At 39.6% G+C, this 23,327-nt stretch overlaps 1 protein-coding gene across 11 annotated transcripts in view; it reads right to left on the bottom strand.

Annotated features, from left to right (window-relative positions):
• The window catches only part of LOC126268005 (F-actin-monooxygenase Mical), a 505,795-nt gene that overhangs the window by 81,116 nt on the left and 401,352 nt on the right, over positions 1–23,327 (bottom strand). For all 11 annotated transcript variants that reach the window (XM_049973389.1, XM_049973388.1, XM_049973387.1 and 8 more), the window contains one exon: positions 21,296–21,547. In XM_049973389.1, the coding sequence (XP_049829346.1) occupies positions 21,296–21,547 (252 nt within the window). The remainder of the gene's footprint in view (positions 1–21,295; positions 21,548–23,327) is intronic.

Below are 23,327 nucleotides of genomic sequence, written 5' to 3'. Positions count from 1 at the left end.
ACTATGGTATATTTGAGAATGATGTTTTTTTTCACTTGTTTCTAGGTATTAATTTCACTGAAGTGAAGCACTTAGTTGGGTTTTGACTGTAAGCTCTGACAAAATATCCAGTCCTATGCATAAAGCCTTTCAATCTGTCATGTTCAAAACTGTGTAAACTGCTTTCATTTCAGAATGATAACTCCCTGCCTAGAACCAACAAATGCACCAATGTACATCTCTCCAATAAATGGATTCTTTTGATATAATAACATTAATCCAACAAAGTACACCGGATGGTAGATGCTCCTTGATATTACATACCACGTGACTAAGAGAGAGAGAGAAAGATCAAAGCCATAGGGAGGGCCCTACAAAACAAAAGTAACGAAGCACCTTTACTCACAAATATGATAAGACAAAGTAACCAACCATCACTGAATTTTAAGTTACCAGAAGTAACGGGCTAATACTTTCAATAACTAATTGATTAAATGTAAACTAAAAATGAAAAAGTCAAAAGGAATTACATGATGACAGGGGGTATATTGTGTATTTTCATTTGTTGAGTGTCACAAAAATGTATTTTCTGCTATAGTATTGGCTGTGATCAGCATTTGCACTTTAATTTTAGGGGTAGTACCCTCAATCAAATAATGATTCATTCAAATTTCAGGGTATAACAATGTGAATAAAACAACACAAAACCCAAGATGGAATGTAACAGTATTATGAACTCTGGCTTCAGCTGCCAGAAATTGTGGTCATGTGTGTGTGATGTGTGTTGTCTGCATTCAATGTTTCGTTTTAGAGCACAAAAACAACTAGGGTCATAACGTGCCCATGTCAGAACTGTAGAGCATGAAGACAAAAAAGGAGTTAAAAGAGACTACATGTACAGCCCAAGTGACGAAAGGTAAGACAACTAAAAACAGGTACTTGAAGAGAGGTCCATAAAATATGCCATAGAGAAACAGATGACCTGAACTGAAGATTAAATGTGCTTCGCAATGTTGCTACGACAAATAAAAGTAAAACGCATACGACATCCCACGCGTCGTTTGTTAAAATGGCCAACAACTTAGACGGCAAACATAAATTGGAACATAAGTGGTTAAAAGAAGGGCAATCTGTCAGGAAAAGGCAAACCATCAAAGGATGAGGGCAATGAGCACAAAGTGCTACGGAAGCAACACTTAACAAATGGCGATGGCTAAAAAGACAGTACCAAAAACGCAACCTAGCTAAAATGATCTCCTCATGATGAGAAGACCCAGAGGAAGTCTTCCAAGCTGCTGGGAGACGTTTAATTTCCTGGAGCTTGTTCCCAGGAAGGGAGCACCACTAGTGATGCACAAGGTGGCAGATGGCAACACAGAGATCATCAGATGGAATGAAAGAACTAGCGGGCTCAGCTACCAGAACTGCAGCCTCGGCAGCAGCGTCAGCAGCCTCGTTTCCCATCAGACTGATGTGACCAGGAACCCACATAAACATCACAGTAGCTCCTTCAAAAGTGAGCAAATGACAGTTTTCCAGGACCCATTGCACTAAGGGATGGACGATGTATAGCACACAGAGGCTCTGAAGGGCACAGAGAGTTGGAGTAGATGGCGCAATTGTGCAAATGAAAAGCCTGTGCCTCCGGATGTACTGCGTGGCCCGATACAAGGTGAAGACCTCTGCTGTAAATACAGAACATTGCTCCAGAAGCCGATACTGAGAAATGTTGGTGCCAATTATGAAGACATAGGTAACACTATGGTCATTCTGAGAGCCATCTGTGTACACAAAGGTACTATTATGAAGTTCCATGTGAAGGTCGTGAAAATTATGGCAATAGAGCAAGGCTGGAATAGTGTCCTTAGGAAGTGAATGAAGGCCAAGGCAAACACTGATCACCGTATGAAGCCATGGTGGTGACAAATTCGGACCCATCAGGAAAGTGGTAGGTAGCATGAAGTTAAGCTGCTGAAGCAAGAGCCGAAAGTGAAATCCCGGAGGTAACAGAGAAGAGGGATGCCGCTGCCCATACTGGTGATCAAAGGAATCATCAAAGAAGGAGGCATAGGATGGGAGGCCAGACATGGCAGACAAATGGCATGTTTACCTACTGAGGAGGAAGTCATGGCAGTATGCCGGCAGTAGTTCAGCAGCTTCTGCATACAGACACTCAACTGGGCTAGTGTAAAAGGTGCCAGTGGCCAAATGGACGCCATGATGATGGATTGCATTGAGGCAGCATAAGATGGACAGATGTGCAGATGCATAAATGAGACACCCATAGTCTAGTTTCGAACAGGCAAGCACTGGTACAAACGGAGGAGGGTGGTCCTATCTGTTCCCCAGAAAGTACTACTGAGGACATGTAGGACACTGAGGGGCCACATACAGCGGGGGGCTACATAAGACATATGGGAGGACCAAGAAAGTTTCCTATCAAGCATCTACAAAACTTAAGGATGAGACAGATAATGTAACATACATATTAACAACTCGATGGAAATGACATTGGAGAAGTATATTGTCAGAGATCTCATAGCAGTGCAGAGAGAGCTGGACTTCACAGGGCACAAATTCATCATGACTATAGCACCAAATGGAGCTTGCCCTGCAACATGAGGCAGCGGAAGGAATAGGGGGAAAAATGTGTGTCAATCAGCGAGCAGTTACGGTGAACTATGGTGGTGTTCTTTACTTTATTACAAAATGGCCTGGAGACAACATTTGGATGAATTTCCATGGGGAAGGAACATCAGGAAAATGGAAGGAGAATGAAGCATGACAAATGTAGGGATAAAGTTTGGTACTGCTCACAGCAATGTTTTACATGCACGGGGAGTGTTCCAAACCACAAACACTGCTGCCCAAATAAAGCACCAGATGACAGTTAATTGTGCAGCAGGCAAGAAGGGACCCACATCAAACAGTGGATGCAATTGCAACCATATTTAAGACAATTACAAGGCACGCAGTCTCACAGTCCACAGTGGCATGGCAATAACATGGGGGTGGTCTGTCTGCCAAATGACCAATATGTTCTTATGTTGACAGTCACAGATTGGTGGCACCATTTGAGATGGTGCCAAGAGTATAGGGATTGAAGACCAATATGGAGTTCTTGTCAGATGAGAGCAGCCTCAGTCTGAGCAGTAATTCTGGATGCACTCCCATGTGGTGAGAGGTGTGAACATGTAATGCACCCAGGAACATTGCCAAACATGATCGTTTTGGTGCTTCAGGTGTTATGGTGTGGTAGGCTTAATGTTGCATTGGCACAATTACCTCCAAAAGTTTCAACACAGTATACCTACTGGTCAGTGTTATTGTGACACTGTATTCCCCTTGGAGGAGCTCTTGGAACAAGAGGATATTTGACCTATGGAATTGCTTGCCTGTTTCCCGAACTTAAATCCCATCGAGCACTTGCAGGCTGCATTGGGGGTGGAGAGTGCAGCATATCCAAATGCACCAAAATCACCCACCAGTTGTCAATTGCACTGGTGGAGGAATGGAATGCCCTGCCTTAAGAGCTCTTAACCAACCTACGTCTACATCTACATTTATACTCCGCAAGCCACCCAACGGTGTGTGGTGGAGGGCACTTTGCGTGCCACTGTCATTACCTCCCTTTTCTGTTCCAGTCGCGTATGGTTCGCGGGAAGAACAACTGTCTGAAAGCCTCCGTGAGCGCTCGAATCACTCTAATTTTACATTCATGACCTCCTCGGGAGGTAGGGGGAAGCAATATATTCGATACCTCATCCAGAAACGCACCCTCTCGAAACCTGGCGAGCAAACTACACCACGATGCAGACCGCCTCTCTTGCAGAGTCTGCCACTTGAGGTTTGCTAAACATCTCCGTAACGCTATCATGGTTACTAAATAACCCTGTGACAAAATGCGCAGCTCTTCTTTGGATCTTCTCTATCTCCTCTTTCAACTCGACCTGGTACGGATCACACACTGATGAGCAATACTCAAGTATAGGTCGAACAAGAGTTTTGTAAGCCACCTCCTTTGTTGATGGACTACATTTTCTAAGGACTCTCCCAATGAATCTCAACCTGGTACCCGCCTTACCGACAATTAATTTTATATGATCTTTCCACTTCAAATCATTCCGCACGCATACTCCCAGATATTTTACAGAAGTAACTGCTACCAGTGTTTGTTCCGCTATCATATAATCATACAATAAAGGATCCTTCTTTCTATGTATTCACAATACATTACATTTGTCTATGTTAAGGGTCAGTTGCCAGTCCCTGCACCAAGTGCCTATCTGCTGCAGATCTTCCTGCATTTCGCTACAATTTTCTAATGCTGCAACTTCTCTGTATACTACAGCATCATACGCAAAAAGCTGCATGGAACTTCCAACACTATCTACTGGGTCGTTTATATATATTGTGAAAAGCAATGGTCCCATAACACTCCACTGTGGCACACCAGAGGTTACTTTAACGTCTGTAGACGTCTCTCCATTGATAACAACATGCTGTGTTCTGTTTGCTAAAAACTCTTCAATCCAGCCACACAGCTGGTCTGATATTCCGTAGGCTCTTACTTTGTTTATCAGGCAACAGTGCGGAACTGTATCGAACGCCTTCCGGAAGTCAAGGAAAATATCATCTACCTGGGAGCCTGTATCTAATATTTTCTGGGTCTCATGAACAAATAAATCGAGTTGGGTCTCACACGATCGCTGTTTCCGGAATCCATGTTGATTCCTACAGAGTAGATTCTGGGTTTCCAAAAACGACATGATACTCGAGCAAAAAACATATTCTAAAATTCTACAACATATCGACGTCAGAGATATAGGTCTATAGTTTTCCACATCTGCTCGACGACCCTTCTTGAAGACTGGGACTACCTGTGCTCTAATCCAATCATTTGGAACCTTCTGTTCCTCTAGAGACTTGCGGTACACGGCTGTTAGAAGGGGGCAAGTTCTTTCGTGTACTCTGTGTAGAATCGAATTGGTATCCCGTCAGGTCCAGTGAACTTTCCTCTGTTGAGTGATTCCAGTTGCTTTTCTATTCCTTGGACACTTATTTCGATGTCAGCCATTTTTTCGTTTGTGCGAGGATTTAGAGAAGGAACTGCAGTGCGGTCTTCCTCTGTGAAACAGCTTTGGAAAAAGGTGTTTAGTATTTGAGCGTTGCGCATGTCATCCTCAGTTTCAATGTCATCATCATCCCAGAGTGTCTGGATATGCTGTTTCGAGCCACTTACTGATTTAACGTAAGACCAGAACTTCCTAGGATTTTCTGTCAAGTTAGTACATAGAATTTTACTTTCGAATTCACTGAACGCTTCACGCATAGCCCTCCTTATGCTAACTTTAACATAATTTAGCTTCTGTTTGTGCGAGAGGTTTTGGCTGCACTTACACTTGGAGTGAAGCTCTCTTTGCTTTCGCAGTAGTTTCCTAACTCTGTTGTTGAACCACGGTGAGATTTTCCCATCCCTCACAGTTTTACTTGGCACGTACCTGTCTAAAACGCATTTTATGATTGCCTTGAACTTTTTCTATAAACACTCAACATTGCCAGTGGCAGAACAGAAATTTTCGTTTTGATCTGTTCGGTAGTCTGAAATCTGCCTTCTATTACTCCTGCTAAATGAATACACCTTCCTCCATTTTTTTTTATATTCCCATTAACTTCCATATTCAGGGATGCTGCAACAGCCTTACGATCACTGATTCCCTGTTCTGCACTTACAGAGTCAAAAAGTTCGGGTCTGTTTGTTATCAGTAGGTACAAGATGTTATCTCCACGAGTTGCTTCTCTGTTTAATTGCTCGAGGTAATTTTCGGATAGTGCACTCAGTATAATGTCACTCGATGCTCTGTCCCTACCACCCACTTATGGCCAGCATGAGAGCATGCTGTACAGCATGCATTGCTGTCCTTGGTAATCACACACACTACTAGGAACCATCTCCCACATTTTGTAATGCCCAGGGGAAAAGTCATAAATTGTGGTGACTTTGAATATATGTCAGTTCTGCTCATCTAATTGCGAACTCCTTTCAGTTGTCTTCTGTGCTATACTGTAGCAGTTCTTTCTATGTATGGTCCAAGCTTTACTAAGCTATGCTACTTGGCAGTGATAAATCAAGTGAACACCACTTTTGTCCTTCATTTTTGTACACGAATGCATTTTTTAGTAAATCACCATTTGTGATTTAGCTAGTATAGCATATGTTATAACTAATGTGTCATGTTACATTTAGTTTTCCATTTCAACATAAAAGTATATTGTCTACATTTATCTTTTATTAATGCTATTTTTAAGTTTGTCAGCAACTATAAGGAAAAAAGTTACAAGTTGTAATACTTTTATATGTTTGTTTTATGTATAACCTACAATAAAAGACATAATACTTTTAGCTTGATAGACCCAGAAATTAGAAGAAAATCTGCGAGCTTATTTCAGTCACTTGGTTACTATTCTTTTAAAACATTGCACCAGCTACAATGCTGCCATACTGTGGATGATGTTCTCGAACATGCATCAGTTGATCTTTGTAAGCAGCTGGAAATCAGCATGACTACTATCAAATAATTGGAAGCTGCTGTGAACGGGTGTGTTGGGAGGGCTCCTCAGAGTACCCATGGCACATAAGTACTATATGCTCCCGTGGATCCTGTCATCTCTACAGGAAGTGGGATATCTATCATTACTCATCCACTTGACTGTGAGAGGTGTGTCAGTGATATGGCTAAGTGTCCTGTATAGTGGATCTGTGGTGCCAGGGAACAGGGAGACCTCAGGGTGTTGTACCCATTCCCCTGACCAACAAATTCAAAGTGCTGTCTTCCACCAGAACTTAAACTGATTCAGTGAGACTTACGTCACCTCTTGGGAAACTTGCTGTGCCTTCAGTTCAGATGTCGTGGTTGCAAATAGGTAGGGTCTTTAAATGAAACAACAAGTTTGCTGTTACCAGTCACTGTTCGCTTATCTCCACACCTACCTTACTATTTACCATAAATATTTAGTTATGTTACCACGACAGCTGCCAAGAGTACAAGAGACTGACCTCATTTACATATATATCATCACACAAACAACTTGTACACCTTGTTAGCTTACACCTATATGTACATCAACTACTGGCACAAACTATACATCCATCTACATATTTTAAAGCATTAACCAATGTATTACTCCAACCTATAGGCAGTTATTACATATAACAGATATAATCTTAAGATCCCTTGCCATGTGAAGTTTGCTCTCATACAATCACTCTTACCACCCTCTCTATCCCTCTCACTTTGTCTTTCTCTCTCTCTGCATCCAGCCTTTCATATCTATCTATTATTGTTATTTATGTATAATTTTACCACTATAGCCAATATGATCACTGTACTTAAAGTTTGCAACATTTAAGCTATTTTAACTTGTCCAAATCAGATTTATATAACACCTGAAGTATTTATTCTAACGCAGGTATTTCACACCTCAAAACAAACACCTCCAAATCCACAAAATATGGCAGTATACATGTGATGGGTTAAGACAGCAAAAGGAACCTATGACCACTGAAGGTACTCTATTGCACTTATTTTATGTTTACTGTTAGATATACGTTTAATTTTTTGTCAAAAGAAACCCAAAAGCAGGTTCTGAAATACTGTTTTGTTTTCTCCACAGACAGAGACACAAGTTCCTCCAAAAATTGTAACACAACACACACACAATGTCATACTAACAAATGTAAATCCACCTGATGATGGAGGTTTAAATCTTTGAAATATGTCATGGAGATAAATAAACAGTGACTGGTAACAGTAAACTTGTTGTTTCATTTAATGTCAGTAACAGTCACGGTAAAGCCTAACCTAAAATGTCTGTTAGTCATCGACAGTTCAAACTTACAGTGAACAATGGCACCACATATAGAAGTGGCAGCAACGAATGGGACTGAATAGCAGAAAGTGCACTCAGTGTGTGTGGGTGGCAGGAGAGGGGGTTTAATCAACCGGTAGAAAAGGCTGTTGTGGTAGCTACTGAGTGTGGAGGGTACAAGCAACTGCACATTAATGTGACACTCATCTGGGCTCCAAAGCCATACTTGGATCATTCCAGTGACTGACAGAGAAAGTTAAAAAGACGTAGCTCACTAGTGGAGTTTCAAGAAAGATCACAATTTGCAGCGTTGCCCCCAGAACTGATTGCGTCTCCCTTGTTCTGAGTCAAGTGGAAGGACTGAACAAGGGACTTCAAAAAATCTGTGACAAGCTCAGCTACAACTTCCTTGATTCATGCCATAGGGTTGAGAACTGTAGGGCCCCAACTAATGTGTCAGGTGTGAAGTACACATCAGAGGCTGCTATTCAGGTGGTTGACTGTGTGGGGTGGACCCAAGTATTTTTTTCCACCCCCCCCCCCCCCCCCCCCACACACACACACGCGTTAGGTGACTCTTCATGCAGTCCACATACCAATAACTGTAGAGCACCCACAAATGTCAGTATAAGATAAAATAAAGTGCTCCCTACAGTGGGAGAGTTGAAAACCGAAGCATTCACAAGATGTTGCCACAGCAGTTTGAAGTGCTCCTAGAAAGCAGTGGAACTCACATAATATTGAGAAAGGAAAGCTGGTTAAAACCTGAAACTGACAGTAGAGCAATTTTTAGGAAATAGCAAAGCTCATTTAAAAAGGATGTGCTGATGGTAAATGGAGTTGGTGTACTTGTTGCTACAGAAAAGAAACTTAAATCAACTGAAATAGGAATTGAAACTGCATGCAAGATTGCCTGGGAAGGCTCAGTATCAAGCTTGGACATATACTTTTAGTGTCTGCTCCCCAGCTGTGTGTCATCATGGTAGTCGACTGTCAAGTTCACACCAACCAGTGATGGTTGTGTGTTTATTGGTGAGCTCTTATGTTTGCAGTAAGAAGTGAATTGCAGCTCCTCACCAGCCAATACGGCTGCTACATTTTATAACAACTCTTTATGTATCAGTGTCTTGTTTATTCCTTGCTGTGAACTGCTATATATTTTTTATGTTCTGTGTTTTATGTTCTATTCTTGGTTCTGACTGCAGGTTGTAGTAGTACTCATGACTTTCTCTCAAGTATTTCTACATTCAAGAAAAATTTACCTCAATGTTTATTCCAGTTAATACTTGATGAACAATAATAACTGCTCCTTGTTCACTCTGTTTGTTAAACATATCCACCTGCAAATAGAAGGAGGATGTTCACTATCTACATGGCTTGTAAACCACTAATATATGTTGTCAAACAGAAGAGCATCAACTGCTCTCCCCAGCAGTACAACCATCTGGAATTTGTAAAAAGGTTTAGCATGGGCATAAAGCACATTTCCAACAATGACAATGTGGAGACTGACTGTGCTTCACAAGTTGCAGTAAACTTATACTCAGCCCCTTCTATTGACCACCAGACTCATCTCCAGATGCAACCAAAAACGTTAAAAGTAAAGTAAGTTCACTAGAAAATAAGTTCCTCAATCATACTAACATCATTGGAGAAGATTTTGAGCATGTAACAATCAACTGGGAAAATAACTGACCTGTAAGTGGTTGATGTGACAAGGTATCACTAATGCCTTCTCTGAGAGCTACGTGTAACAAACTGTTCAGAAGCTCATTCATAATGGAAATAAACTGGATCTAATAGCAACAAACATACCTGACCTTGTTGAAGATGCCGACACTGGAACTAGTATCAGTGACCATGAGCCACTTGTAACAACAATTATTACCAAAGTACAAGGCACAACTAAAACAAGTAGAAGGCAAACTAGATGAAGAGGTAATAAGTGTTGTATCTCAGGAAACACTTAGCTCTGGAGAGAAGCTTGTAGAAGAACTGTGGCTTCATTTTAGAAGAATAGTCGACCATGCACTTGACAGATATACAGGGTGATTATAATTAAAGTTAAACTTTCAAAATAACACCACTGGTCAGAATAAAGTCAAATCACAATGGCATATTATCGAAGAAGGGAGAAAAAGTACGGCAGAAGAAATGAAAATAGTGCGAAAATTGAACAATATATGGCGCTTTATATGTCAGAATATATAAATGAAAACACCTCTCATGTGCACAACCCATTAAAGTTGGTATAAACACATCGGGTACACAGCTTGTTCTCCTTTTGTGTCTGCGATGTTTGTCATGACTGTCTCAATGCAGCATCATGCTCTGCTTGTAAAGCTGTATTACAAGAATGATGACTGTGCACACGTCGCTCTGCAGAAGTTCTGGATACTGAAGGGTTTGGCAACCTGGTAGAGGGAGGTAAAGAACTGGTTCGACATCAGTGGAAGCAATGGCCACGGCAGCGCAGGAGGAGAAGAGTGGTGATGTGCAAACGTGTAGTGCACAGAGAATTGCCTGAACACTGGAAATACCTGTGAGCACAGTGCGTAAAATCCTATGGAACATCCTTCTTTGCTATCCATTCAAAATTACCCAACATGCACAAGTTGCTTTTTGTTGACCTGCCAGCAAAAGAGACCTTTGCTTTAGAATTTCTTGTTCACATGGAGCCGGATAATGACTGGCAGTGGAAGATTTTGTGGACGGATGAAGCCCACTTCCATCTGCCAGGATATGTCAATACACAAAATTGTCGAATATGGGCAATGGCTAATCCAGTACCACTTCATCCTGAAAATGTCACTTTGTGGTGCAGGTTTATGGCATCATTTATCAAAAGGCTATATTTTTTCAAAGAGACAGATGCTGCCAGTCCTGTTACCTATACCATCACTGATAAGTGTTATAAGTGTCTTTTGTGTAACCACATCATTCCAGCTCTCCAACAGCATGGATGTGTGGATGGGATCATTTTTATGCATATTGAACATTTTTTGCACCAGTCACACAGAAATTAATAATCCAATTTGATTTTGATTCATTCTTTTTATGCAGTTTTTGGCCTCAGGACAATTAAAAACAATTTTTTTCCATCCAATGTGATATGACCTTGCTTACATAACCAAATGTATCACACCTGTACACTCACGCATACTTAGTAGTACAATTTGTTTAACATCAAACGTACACCTTGTATGATTCATTTGTCATTTGTAGTCAGCCACTATTAAATTACGATGCTTACAGAGCCATCTATTGCTACATTTTTGAACTATTTATTTTTCTTCTGCCATACGTTTTCCCCCTTCTCCAATAATATTCTGTTGCAATTTGACATCATTCTGGCTAGTGGTGTTATTTCTACAATGGTTTGAAAGTTTAACTTTAATTATAATCACCTTATATATGTAGTGGAACAGTTCATAGCCAAAAGAATACTACACAGTATACAGTCACTGGAAAGTAACTTCTAAGAAGTTGAAGACTGTAGCACAAGACGTCAAATAAAACATAGGAGAATGATAAAGACCTGCAAATGAAACACACCTGGCTGTTAAAGGCTGAAAATATTACTACGTAGGTGGAGAGTTTTGTGCCAGGAGGATGCTAGGACTTACAGTGTTCCTTGGCAGCCAGGCTACAGGTAAGATGGCAATGCATGAAGCCTTCAATGGGTACCATATCAGAGTACTGTCGAAAGACCTCTCACAAAATCTAAAGAAATTCTGGCCATATGTAAAGGCAAAAAGGAATACAAACGTCTCAAAAATGATATCGACAGGAAGTGCAAAATGGCTAAGCAGGGATGGCTAGAGGACAAATGTAAGGATATAGAAGCTTATCTCACTAGGGGTAAGATAGATACTGCCTACAGGAAAATTAAAGAGACCTTTGGAGAAAAGAGAACCACTTGCATGAATATGAAGAGCTCAGATGGAAACTCAGTTCTAAGCAAAGAGGGGAAAGCAGAAAGATGGAAGGAGTATGTAGAGGGTCTATACCAGGACAATGTACTTGAGGACAATATAATGGAAATGGAAGAGGATGTAGATGAAGATGAAATGGGAGATGCGATACTGCGTGAAGAGTTTGACAGAGCACTGAAAGATCTGAGTCGAAACAAGGCCTCGGGAATAGACAACGCTCCATCAGAACTACTGACAGCCTTGGGAGAGCCATTCCTGACAAAACTCTGCCATTTGGTGAGCAAGTTGTATGAGACAGGCGAAATTCTCTCTGACTTCAAGAATAATATAATAATTCCAATCCCAAAGAAAGTAGGTGTTGACAGATGTGAAAATTACTGAACTATAGGTTTAATAAGTCACGGATGCAAAATACTAACGCGAATTCTTTACAGACGAATGGAAAAATTGGTAGAAGCCAACCTCGGGGAAGATTAGTTTGGATTCCTTAGAAATGTTGAAACAAGTGAGGCAATACTGATCCTAGGACTTATCTTAGAAGAAAGGTTAAGGAAAGGCAAACCTACGTTTTTTAGCATTTGTAGACTTAGAGAAAGCTTTTGACAATGTTGACTGGCATATTCTCTTTCAAATTCTAAAGGTGGCAGGGGTAAAGTACAGGGAGTGAAAGGCTATTTACAATTTGTACAGAAACCAGATGGCAGTTATAAGAATCAAGGGGCACGAAAGGGAAGCAGTGTTTGGGAAGGGAGTGAGACAGGATGTAGCCTCTCCCCAACGCTATTCAATCTGTATATTGGGCAAGCAGTAAAGAAAACAAAAGAAAAGTTCGGAGTAGGTATTATAATCCATGGAGAAGAAATAAAAACTTTGAGATTTGCCAATGGCATTGTAATTCTGTCAGAGACAGCAAAGGACTTGGAAGAGCAGTTGAACAGAATGGACAGTGTCTTGAAAGGAGGGTATAAGATGAACATCAACAAAAGAAAAATGAGGATAATGGAATGTAGTCGAATTAAGTCGGGTGATGCTGAGGGAATTAGATTAGGAAGTGAGACACTTAAAGTATTAAAGGAGTTTTGCTAGTTGGGGAGCAAAATAACTCATGATGGTCGAAGAAGAGACGATATAAAATGTAGACTGGCGACGGCAAGGAAAGTGTCTCTGAGGAAGAGAAATTTGTTAACATAGAGTATGGATTTCAGTGTCAGGAAGTCGTTTCTGAAAGTATTTGTATGGAGTGTAACCATGTGAAACATGGGCGATAAATAGTTTGGAGAAGAAGAGAATAGAAGCTTTCGAAATATGGTGCTACAGAAGAATGCTAAAGATTAGATGGGTAGATCACATAACTCATGAGGAGGTACTGAATAGAATTGGGGAGAAGAGGAGTTTGTGGCACAACTTGACTAGAAGAAGGGATCGGTTGATAGGACATGTTCTGAGGCATCAATGGATCACCAATTCAGTACTGGAGGGCAGCGTGGAGGGTAAAAATCATAGAGAGACCGAGAGATGAATACACTAAGCAGATTCAGAAGAATGTAGGCTGCACTAGGTACTGGGAAATGAAGAAGCTTGCAAAGGATAGAGTAGCATGGAGAGCTGCATCAAACCAGTCTCAGGACTGAAGACCACAACAACAACAACAACAACAACAACAACATGTAAAGGTTGCTATTGGTACCACACACTTGTGGACAAGACCAAAGATGAAACAAAATAAAAACAGAAATGCCTAACTATTTTAAAGGTTCCTCAATAACAGAAAATCCAGAGTGAGTGCCCCAATTCAATTCTTACATATTATAAACATTAGCAATATAGCATCTGTGATGATGAGAAACAGATGACATAGTAAAACTGCACAATGCTCAAGGGCCTGATACAATCCCTGTCAGATTCAGTACAAAGTATGAGGCTGAACTATCCTATGTTTAACTATAATCCATCATAGATCTCTGGAGCAAACTGTTCCCAGTAGCTGGAAGAAAGCACAGGTCACACCCATTCAAAACACTGATCCACAAAACTCCGTCTAATATCCTTGACAACCATTTGCTTCAGAATCTTAGAACATAATCTGAGATCTAATGTAATAAGGTTTCTTGAAGCCAACCAGCAAGAATTCCGAAAACTTCAACCATGTGAAACTAAACATGCACTTTTCTCATATGACATTCTGAAAGCAAAGAATCAAGGAAGTCTGGTAGGTCCAATCTTTCTCGATTTCTGAACAGCACATCTGACTCAGTACCACACCAATACTTATTACCGAAAGTATGATTGTATGGAGGATCAAGCGAGATTTGTAACATGACTGATGATTTCTTGATGGGGAGGACACATCACGTTATCTTGGTTGGAGAGTCAGCACAGATGTAGAAGTAACTTCAGGTGTGCCCCAGGGAAAATGTGTTGGGACCCTTGCTATTGATGCTGTATATTAACAACTTTGCAGACAGTATTAATAGTAACATCAATCTTTTATAAATGATGCAGTTATCTATAATGAAGCAAATCTGAAAAAAGCTGCACAAATGACCATATTCAGTTTGATTTCGATAAGATTTCAAAGTGGTGTTAAGATTATCAATTTACTGTAAATATTCAGGAAACCAAAAGTGTGTATTTCACAAAACAATGTGACTATTGTGTCAGTGACTCACAACTGGATATGATAAACTCAAAAAACTATCTGGGTGCAACAATTTATGAGGATATGAAAAGGAACAATCACATAAGTTCAGTTGCAAGTAAATAAGGTTCACTGCTAAAATACAAGGGAAATGTAATCAGCGTACAAAGCAGACTGCAAGACCCATAAAAAATAGGAGTAACGGGGGATACTGGACATATTCAGAGAAGGTCAGCACAAATGGTCACAGGCTTGTTTCTCCCATAGGAGAATGTCATGGAGATGTCAGATAAAATAGATACAAGATATATGCAAGCTATCCCAAGAAAGTCTACTTATAAAGTTTGAAGAATACACTGTAAGAAAGGATTCTAGGAATTCACTACAACCATCTACTAAGTAGTGATCCCAGAGGGACAGTGAGGAACACACTATATATTAATTATGACGTGCACAGAGATGCTTAAACAGTCATTCTTCCTGCGTTCTGGACTGAATGCAATGCAAAGAAGCCCTAATAATTGGAACAATGGGAAGTCCACTCTACCATGTACTTCACAGTTGTTTGCAGAATATGGATGTAGATGCAGACCCGTTTGCCACTGTGTAACACTGATGTTTAGTTAGTGTGACACACACCAAATCAGCAAGTTTTCAGAACTATGAGCTTTTTCTTCTTTTTCTACCTTCTTTGTGTTACTTCAAAATATTTTCCTATCTCCTACCATCTTCTTCATAGAACTGTCAGCAAAAAGATATTCGAGTTTCAGATGCACAAGTTGGTAAGACATCACATGTGTTCTGACTTACTGCTTTGGTTAGAAACAATAAACACTTTCCAATCCAGCTTTCCTACTCACTGGATTCTCCCACAATTTTTATTTATAGCGCAATAATGGAAATGTGTCCAACACTGCCCATCATTGGAGGCATAGAGGAAAATCATAATGGTGGATGTAATCCGACAGTGGATCCAAAAGGGTTCTTTTCCTCAGGGATCTGATGTCAGATGAATAATTCTCTGAATTCAATTTTGATGATGTTAAATAATTTTTCTCTGACTTTACTAAAGAGCGGTGCTCATTATAGAGCATACTGGAAAGAAAAAAAAACATACCATCAAGCTCTACAATTTTAAAATGGAACTCTTACAAACAACTAACTACAATTGAAAGTCACTGCTGTCTTAGTGTACAGCATCTTTAGCAGCCATGAGATTAAATAGTCTTGCCTTTGATTGGATAGGCAATGTCTGTAACAGGACTGTAATAGGAGGTGGGGGTAGAGTGTACGGGGCATATTTTTCCTCTGGGTGATCCACAAGTGGAATGACCCAAAAGGAGTAAGTTTAGGAACAGAGGTGGCACATACGTATTTACTACAATATTGTATACACTGACAAGGGAAACTCACCAATACAACAACCTCAGATTTAGTGATAAAATGGCCCAGTGGATAGCCCATCAAAGATTGAACACAGATTAAGCATGAAAACAGGAAGAACATACACATAACTGTGGAAAAAGAAGCAATTTAGAAACAGTGTATGGTTCAAGCTCAAGATGTGCAACATCAAGCAAATGGCAAGAATCACTGTGTTGTGGCTGTGTGGTCACATTATTGGACTGCACAGCAGAAGATCCATGTTCAAATCTGCCTCATGCCTTTTTTTTTTTTCCTTCACAAAATTATGAACTTTCCACACAGTCATTCACATCTGTTGTCCTTTGCTAATCTTGTCAATTTATACACTGGTTACAGAATATATTACAGCCGCAAATAAATGTGATGAATTGTGAGAGCAGGTGAGACCCCTCACAGAACTGAAAACACCAAATAATGACACAGACACAAATTTGAATAAAACTAACAGACACATCAATGACTAGATGGACAGTTCATAATTTTGTGGGAGGAAAAAAAAAAAAAAAAAAAAAAAAAAAAAAACAATACAGATGGGCATGAGGGAGATTTGAACATGGATCTTCTACTTTGCAGTCTAACACCCTGACCACGCAACCATGACACCATAGTTCTTGCAATTGGCTTAATGTTACATATCTTGAGCTTGGAGTATTCACTGTTTCTATTTTGCTTCTTTTTTCACAATTTAGTAGTCCTTCCTCCTGTTTTCATGGTTGATCTGTGTTCATGTTTTGATGGAACATTTTACCACTAAATGTGGGAGGAGGTGTGGGGGGGGGGGGGGGGGGGGGGGATGGGAAGTTTCGCTTGGAAGTGAGTAACGGAATAATTGAATGATGAGAGAAGGATTTCGGTGGTACAAAGTGATTTGAAGGTGGTTCTCAATAGAGCTAAGTAGTTGCGGCAACAGAAAGAAAAGGTGTAGAAAATCTGGTTCTGAAATAACTGAGTATGGTCTGCAAAGCTCTGAAAAGGTTAGTATGTTGAGTATATACAAAGGCTTCCTCTGGGTGGTTAATAAACATATTGTCATAGCAATGTGGCACACAAATACCCATGGCATTTCTGTGGTTTTTGCAACTGAACAGAGAAATAATTACGGTAATACTACAATGGCCCAAAGGATTAGGAAGAAGGCTCGGAGCCAGGAAGATGGCAGGAACTGCAGTTTTCCATTTCAGCAAGGCTACAGGCATGAGTGATGTATACGCAGATGTTGGTGTCAACAAACGTACATTGACATTGACTACCTGGATGCAATGACTGTGCAGTTGAGTGCCCCACAAACCAAGTATCATCATCAAATATTGACTACCAAAGAGTCAGAGGTAATAGGATCGGTGATTGGAAGGCAATCAAGAAAGTTACTTGGATCTTGGGCATAGGAAGAGAGACAGTGGACAACTGGTTGGTGATGCCGGAAACACAGAGCTTCTTTCTGTGGGACCACTGTCACCTACACAATTTAAGGAAACCAAAGAAAATGTAATTCTCATACTGGGTGAATGAGAATTTGAATCTAGTGCTTCTCAAAGTCAGTTCAGTGTTTTAACAACTGTTCCATCTTGCCCAGTCCAGTAGCAGGAGAGAGATGTATTTAAGTGAAGATCTTGGAAGGTACCTAATGTTTAGAGGAACTATCTGAGATTATGTTGAATTTATCAAATGGGATCATAGGCGTAAATGCTGTTAAAGACAATTTTTAGGCAACTGGTGGAGACCCTCAGTGACATAGTCACTTGCTGTTGGTGGTGGTGGTTAAATCTTTGTCTCTAAGAACAGTGAGTTGAGGGTTGGTTTTAACATAGTCAAATACTGTATCTCACACCACCCCAGTTCTAACTCTCCTACCCCCCCCCCCCCCCTACATCAATCAGCCTGGGCAAGTCTTTGTAACAAAAGCCAGTTAAATTTACTGTGTTGCTATGTGTGTACATTCATCGCTTATCACAGTTGAGTGGTTGCCTTTTTTTTCCTGTTTTCAAGACTGGAATTTACAGTATCATAATCTGATGCAGACTAGAGGTGTTTGATTTATAACTGATGAGTGAATGTTGTTAGCAAGCAAAAATTAATGTTCCCATTTTTTAAAAGTATTAAGTGTGATAAGCAAGAAAGCAACACTACACATGCATAGTGCAGATAGGCACAACAGAAGTACACTATCTTTCTGATGATAGTGAAGGTCAGAGGATTAGAAAGAAAAAGAAAAGTTTAAACAAATCCCACAATAGTATCTAGTATTAAACTCAAATCAATGAATATGCTAATCTTTTGGATACTTATACTTTTACCCTTTGCTTTCCTCAAAAGATCATTACACATTATATTTGCTTGTTGCTTTGAACATTTGACACCTACAGTATGTCACATGTAATGTGACCCTCCAGTCTTGCATTAATAGTCCAAGATATGTAAAACCATCCATTAAGAAGGAGGAAAAAAATTAATATTTTTTGTAAGGATTAAAATTTTCAACTTTTTTGTGCTTCACACCAGGGTAGTAACTATTATTTTTATAAAACTTCCTGGCAGATTAAAACTGTGTGCCCGACCGAGACTCGAACTCGGGACCTTTGCCTTTCGCGGGCAAGTGTTCTACCATCTTAGCTACTGAAACACGACTTAGCCACAGACTGGGGCTGGGGCTGTGGCTAAGCCATGTCTCCGCAATATCCTTTCTTTGGGGAGTGCTAGTTCTGCAAGGTTCGCAGGAGAGCTTCTGTAAAGTTTGGGAGGTAGGAGACGGATACTGGCAGAAGTAAAGCTGTGAGTACCGGGCGTGAGTCGTGCTTCGGTAGCTCAGATGGTAGAGCACTTGCCCGCGAAAGGCAAAGGTCCTGAGTTCGAGTCTCGGTTGGGCACACAGTTTTAATCTGCCAGGAAGTTTCATATCAGCGCACACTTCGCTGCAGAGTGAAAATCTCATTCTGGTATTATTTTTATACTTTTATGAACTGCTGACATGCGAGAGCTCTGGGAAGGAGCACACTGACTGATATTGTGTCAATATTTGGAGTGAAAAATAACCCAGTAATGTTCTAAAAGTGTAGGCTAAAGCTGTTTATACAGTGGATTTTAAATCCCACTGTAACAGTTATTGTAGTTAAGATTATAATGTGCCAGCAGATTTTAGGTTTCATTTAGCATGTTTCCCTACTATTTTCATAAAATATTTCATGAAGTCAGAAACCAACATTATGTCAGCGGTCTCTTCTTTTTAAGGTCTATTAAATTCTATAACAAGTGTTCATCATTCTATTGAAATAACTTTTTTGTTTACACACCTCTGTAGATAAAAAAAGTTACAATTTTAACTGAATATGGTGAAACCACTATTTCACATTTTTGTACAGTCTAGACTTAAAACATGACTAGAAGAAGGGATCGGTTGGTAGGGCATGTTCTGAGGCATCACGGGATCACCAATTTAGTATTTGAGGGCAGCGTGGAGGGTAAAAATCGTAGAGGGAGACCAAGAGATGAATACACTAAGCAGACTCAGAAGGATGGAGGTTGCAGTAGGTACTGGGAGATGAAGAAGCTTGCACAGGATAGAGTAGCATGGAGAGCTGCATCAAACCAGTCTCAGGAATGAAGACCACCACAACAACAATAGACTTAAAAAATGCAGAATCAAGGAAAATTTTAAACCTCCCAAAATAATAGCACACACACATTAATTGGCATATATGATCAAACATTGCAGTCCTCTCCAGTATTTTGTATAAAATCTATCTAAGTGGAGGACATTAACTGTACAATACAATGTTTATTCAATAACTTGTGGTAACGAATTTAATCAGTTCTTAAAAAATTGCAGATGTATAACAGCAAGTAAAAACTCATCAAAAAATTGAAATTTGATTTGGCTACAAGGTAATCGAGCTATTTTCCAAAGTGCTATGACCAAAAATTTACATTCAAAACGTGCCTTTGTGCTCACTCAGAAAAAAAAGCAAGAATTGATGAACATTTTCAATTAAATCAAAAAGAACACAGTTGCTAAGTGATTAAACCATAAGCATAAATGCGGACATTTGCTAAATGATAAAACCTTGTCATCATTGTCATTGTTTAAAGCTTTCCTTACGAGACACACTTCATATGCTCACCACCATGAAAGTGTTATTTTATTTAGTCTTCATGAGAGAAACAGAGACATGAAAAAATGAGTTTACTTCCCCAATTGACGTTACAAGCTTATTAGAAGTCAGCTCAGTGGATTTCTGTACATTGTGTAAAATGCAAATTTTAGAAAGCTCATGTACTACAGTTTTGCTTCATGCTCTCTATCCCTGCTGCCATTCTTTATGATCTACAGTGTGTGGTATGCATGGTGTAAAGTATATATGTGAGTAAGTAGAGTACGTAGTTGTTGCAAATCGTGTCAGATTTGAACATGAAAGTCTTTAAAATTTGCTATGCGAAACCCTTGTTCTATTTCTGTGTGAGATCTCTGTCACAGTACATCATCTGTACGAAAAGTATATTTTCAGCCACCACAAAATGCTTTCACCTCTACCTGCACTCTCGTTACTGAAGGGTCGCTCGTCGTCTCCACACATTAGTGTGGTGTAGTGGCTGCACTGGTTACTGGGTGACTTAACAAGTCGCCAGACAATAAAAATTCACTATCCATATACGGCTGATGTTTCCTCAATTGTGATTGAGCATGTTCTTCAAGACTCAGTGTCTGAATTTAAAAGGTTGACAGTTGATATTGTTGCTGAATACAGTACACTGGAAATACATCAAAAGGATGAGACTGAGTTATAAATGGCACAAGAAAAGATGTTTTTCCATTATCGCTGCAACCTAGCAGTAGTTGTATCATAATTGCACAGTGAAGCCAAATGTTGTAAGGTTGGCAGCACTGATCACAGATCATGTCTCTCCTCTCCACAACGGCCTAAAATATTCCTTTAACTATGCCACCACCTGTGGTGCGAACCATCTGTCTTTTGTGCTATTTGTAACTCATTCAGTCACATCAAATGTCAACAGGAAGCAAACAGGACAAAGTCAAGCAAGACATAAGTAAGAACTTGGAATTGAGATAGACATTACTAGGAAGAAATGTAAAATTAGGGAATTTTTAGCATTGATCTAAAGAGTTTTCCATACGGGTTACAAATATACGGTGTAGAATCAGGAAAAATGGAAAGCTGGAGAACTTAAAATTGAAATCCACTGTAACAATATATTCACTTCACAGCAAATTATAATGTTACAAAAACCTTGTTGTAATATCTTAAACTTATATGATACATCATTGACATCTTCACCAGGTGCAAATTTTGTATTTTCAAGTTCACTGCCTTCTGAGGGCTTCAGTTTTATTATTGTGGGTGGTTATTATTATGGGACACAGTGTAAAAAGAAGCACATAAGACAAAATGCCACCCAATAGCACTGAAATTAAGAGATAATTTAAAATACTACACACCTTCATTTTATCCTTTGCTTTTGTGAACTTCAAACGAAATTTTCCATCTTTACTATGGGATTGATTACTAGATGTTGGTGTCTTAGGAGGAGAAACACTCCCTGTAGAATCTTTCTTTTTATGAAAGAAATCTGAAACAGCTTGGATTAAACTCTTTCTCCGTTCAGGGTCTTTTGATTTTCTCCTTTCTTTTGTAACACTTCTGCTGTCTGTTGCAGAGGCAATCATGGAGTGTTCAGTATGCAATGCTTCCTGTCAAAAAGAAGAAAGTGAACCGTTTAAACAAACTAAGCTCTTTAAATTTTCAGATAATTAGCCACACTTCTTGATGACGATAGAGCCCCTATCTTTATTGAAATAAGTTAACTTATCTACACTGCAATATGAAACTAAAGATTTAAAACTACCTTTCATGTAAGACACCACAGTCAAATTCAATTTGAATACAGTTCCTAAGTTTGTAGAGAAACATTGAGAAATAAAACTTCTGGAATTATTTTTCAATTTCTAACAAAGAAAAAAATCAAGAAAAGAAAAAATTAAAAATAAAAACAATTAGATTGTAAATGGAATGGTGACTCATTCAAAGCTCAAGTTTGGATGATTGTGTAGATTATTTAAAAAAATTAATAAGTAAACTAACATGTAAATGAGAGTAACAGAACAGGAAAAAAGGCTTACAACTGTTTCTGAACATACAGGTAAATCTTTAATCTTAAAAAGACTTGCATTATGCAAATCCATCCCACCCCCCTTCAAACGAAAAAAAATCAACACTAATGGGAAAACCCTCAATGAGGCTCTACACATGAATTTTAAAGGTTTCCAAGTACACAATAAACTAAAGCAGCACCAGCATGTCAGAAGTTGGATAATTAACCACAAGGGTAAAGTTCTGCTTGTCACCCACAGTGTTGATCTGTGGACTCCATTGCTAGTGTTCTTGCACAATTTTACTCCACACTGCACTATTACGCAATCTTCTGAGGCAAAGCAGCTAGGGTCAAAAAGGTATTTACTCTACAGAAGTGCAATGAGAGTACTTTGAAAGTTGATAACCAAATACCTTGCAAAAGCATATTCGGGGAACGAGGTATTCTTGCTCTTACATGCCAATATGTATGCTACCTAATGGGATTTATACTTAAGATAGACTGTGCATAATGGGTTCAAAATATAATTTCTTATGCTTGTACAAACGTCTATACAGATTGCCGATAAACATTAGGAAGGAAGTAAAAAATACCCATATATTAAAAAGCAAAGTAAAAGGACACCACATTAACCAGCACTGTCATAATTTATCAGTACATTTGAACTCAAGGATGTAAACTGTGGCTACCTCTAGAGTTTATATTAAACATATCTTGACACACAATTTTTGTTTTAATTTAAGCATTAGATAAAACAGTGGCTGAGTGAGTCAGAGGAAGAGTGGTGGCTATTTATCAAAGACATTGTTTTTCTCCTAACCCATATTGTAACACATCATTTTCTGGTCACAAGTGGTCCCGAGTGTCATCAGACCCCACTTCCGGTAGCATGGGGAAGGGGTTCTTTCCAGGCTGGAGACAATGGGCTGGTCCTGACTGACTCCTTCTCAGTGATTTATGATGGAGGCTGACAAAGTGGCTTCAAGGGCGAGTGATCTTTCCAGGGTGGGAGGTGTTTCCAAGCACCTGCTCTAATTAAAACTATTAAAATGTCTTGGTAGGTAACACTATTTTGCAGTACAGTTTTAGTGCAAATGGTAAATGGTCAACAAATTTAACTGTGTGCGACTATGCGACTACTGAGACTGAGTGGCCAAAAGGCCGCACTGCTGGAGTTCACGAAATCAAGGAACTGGCTAACACTTCTTGCAGGGTGAGATGGCAAGTCTTATAAGGATTGTAATTTTGTTCACGTGTGTGGGTCTGGATTTCTGTTTAGTTCTTCCCTGGGTTTCTTGGCAACCATTCCCTTTTAGTGAGTATGTAAGTTCTTGATATAAACAGGCATCTTAGATTGTGATATAGAGCCATTACCTAGT

The sequence above is a fragment of the Schistocerca gregaria genome, chromosome 4 (assembly GCF_023897955.1).
Source record: "Schistocerca gregaria isolate iqSchGreg1 chromosome 4, iqSchGreg1.2, whole genome shotgun sequence".
NCBI lineage: Eukaryota > Metazoa > Arthropoda > Insecta > Orthoptera > Acrididae > Schistocerca > Schistocerca gregaria.
The sequence above is the reverse complement of the archived record's forward strand: the minus strand, read 5'-3'. Positions and strand labels throughout refer to the sequence as shown.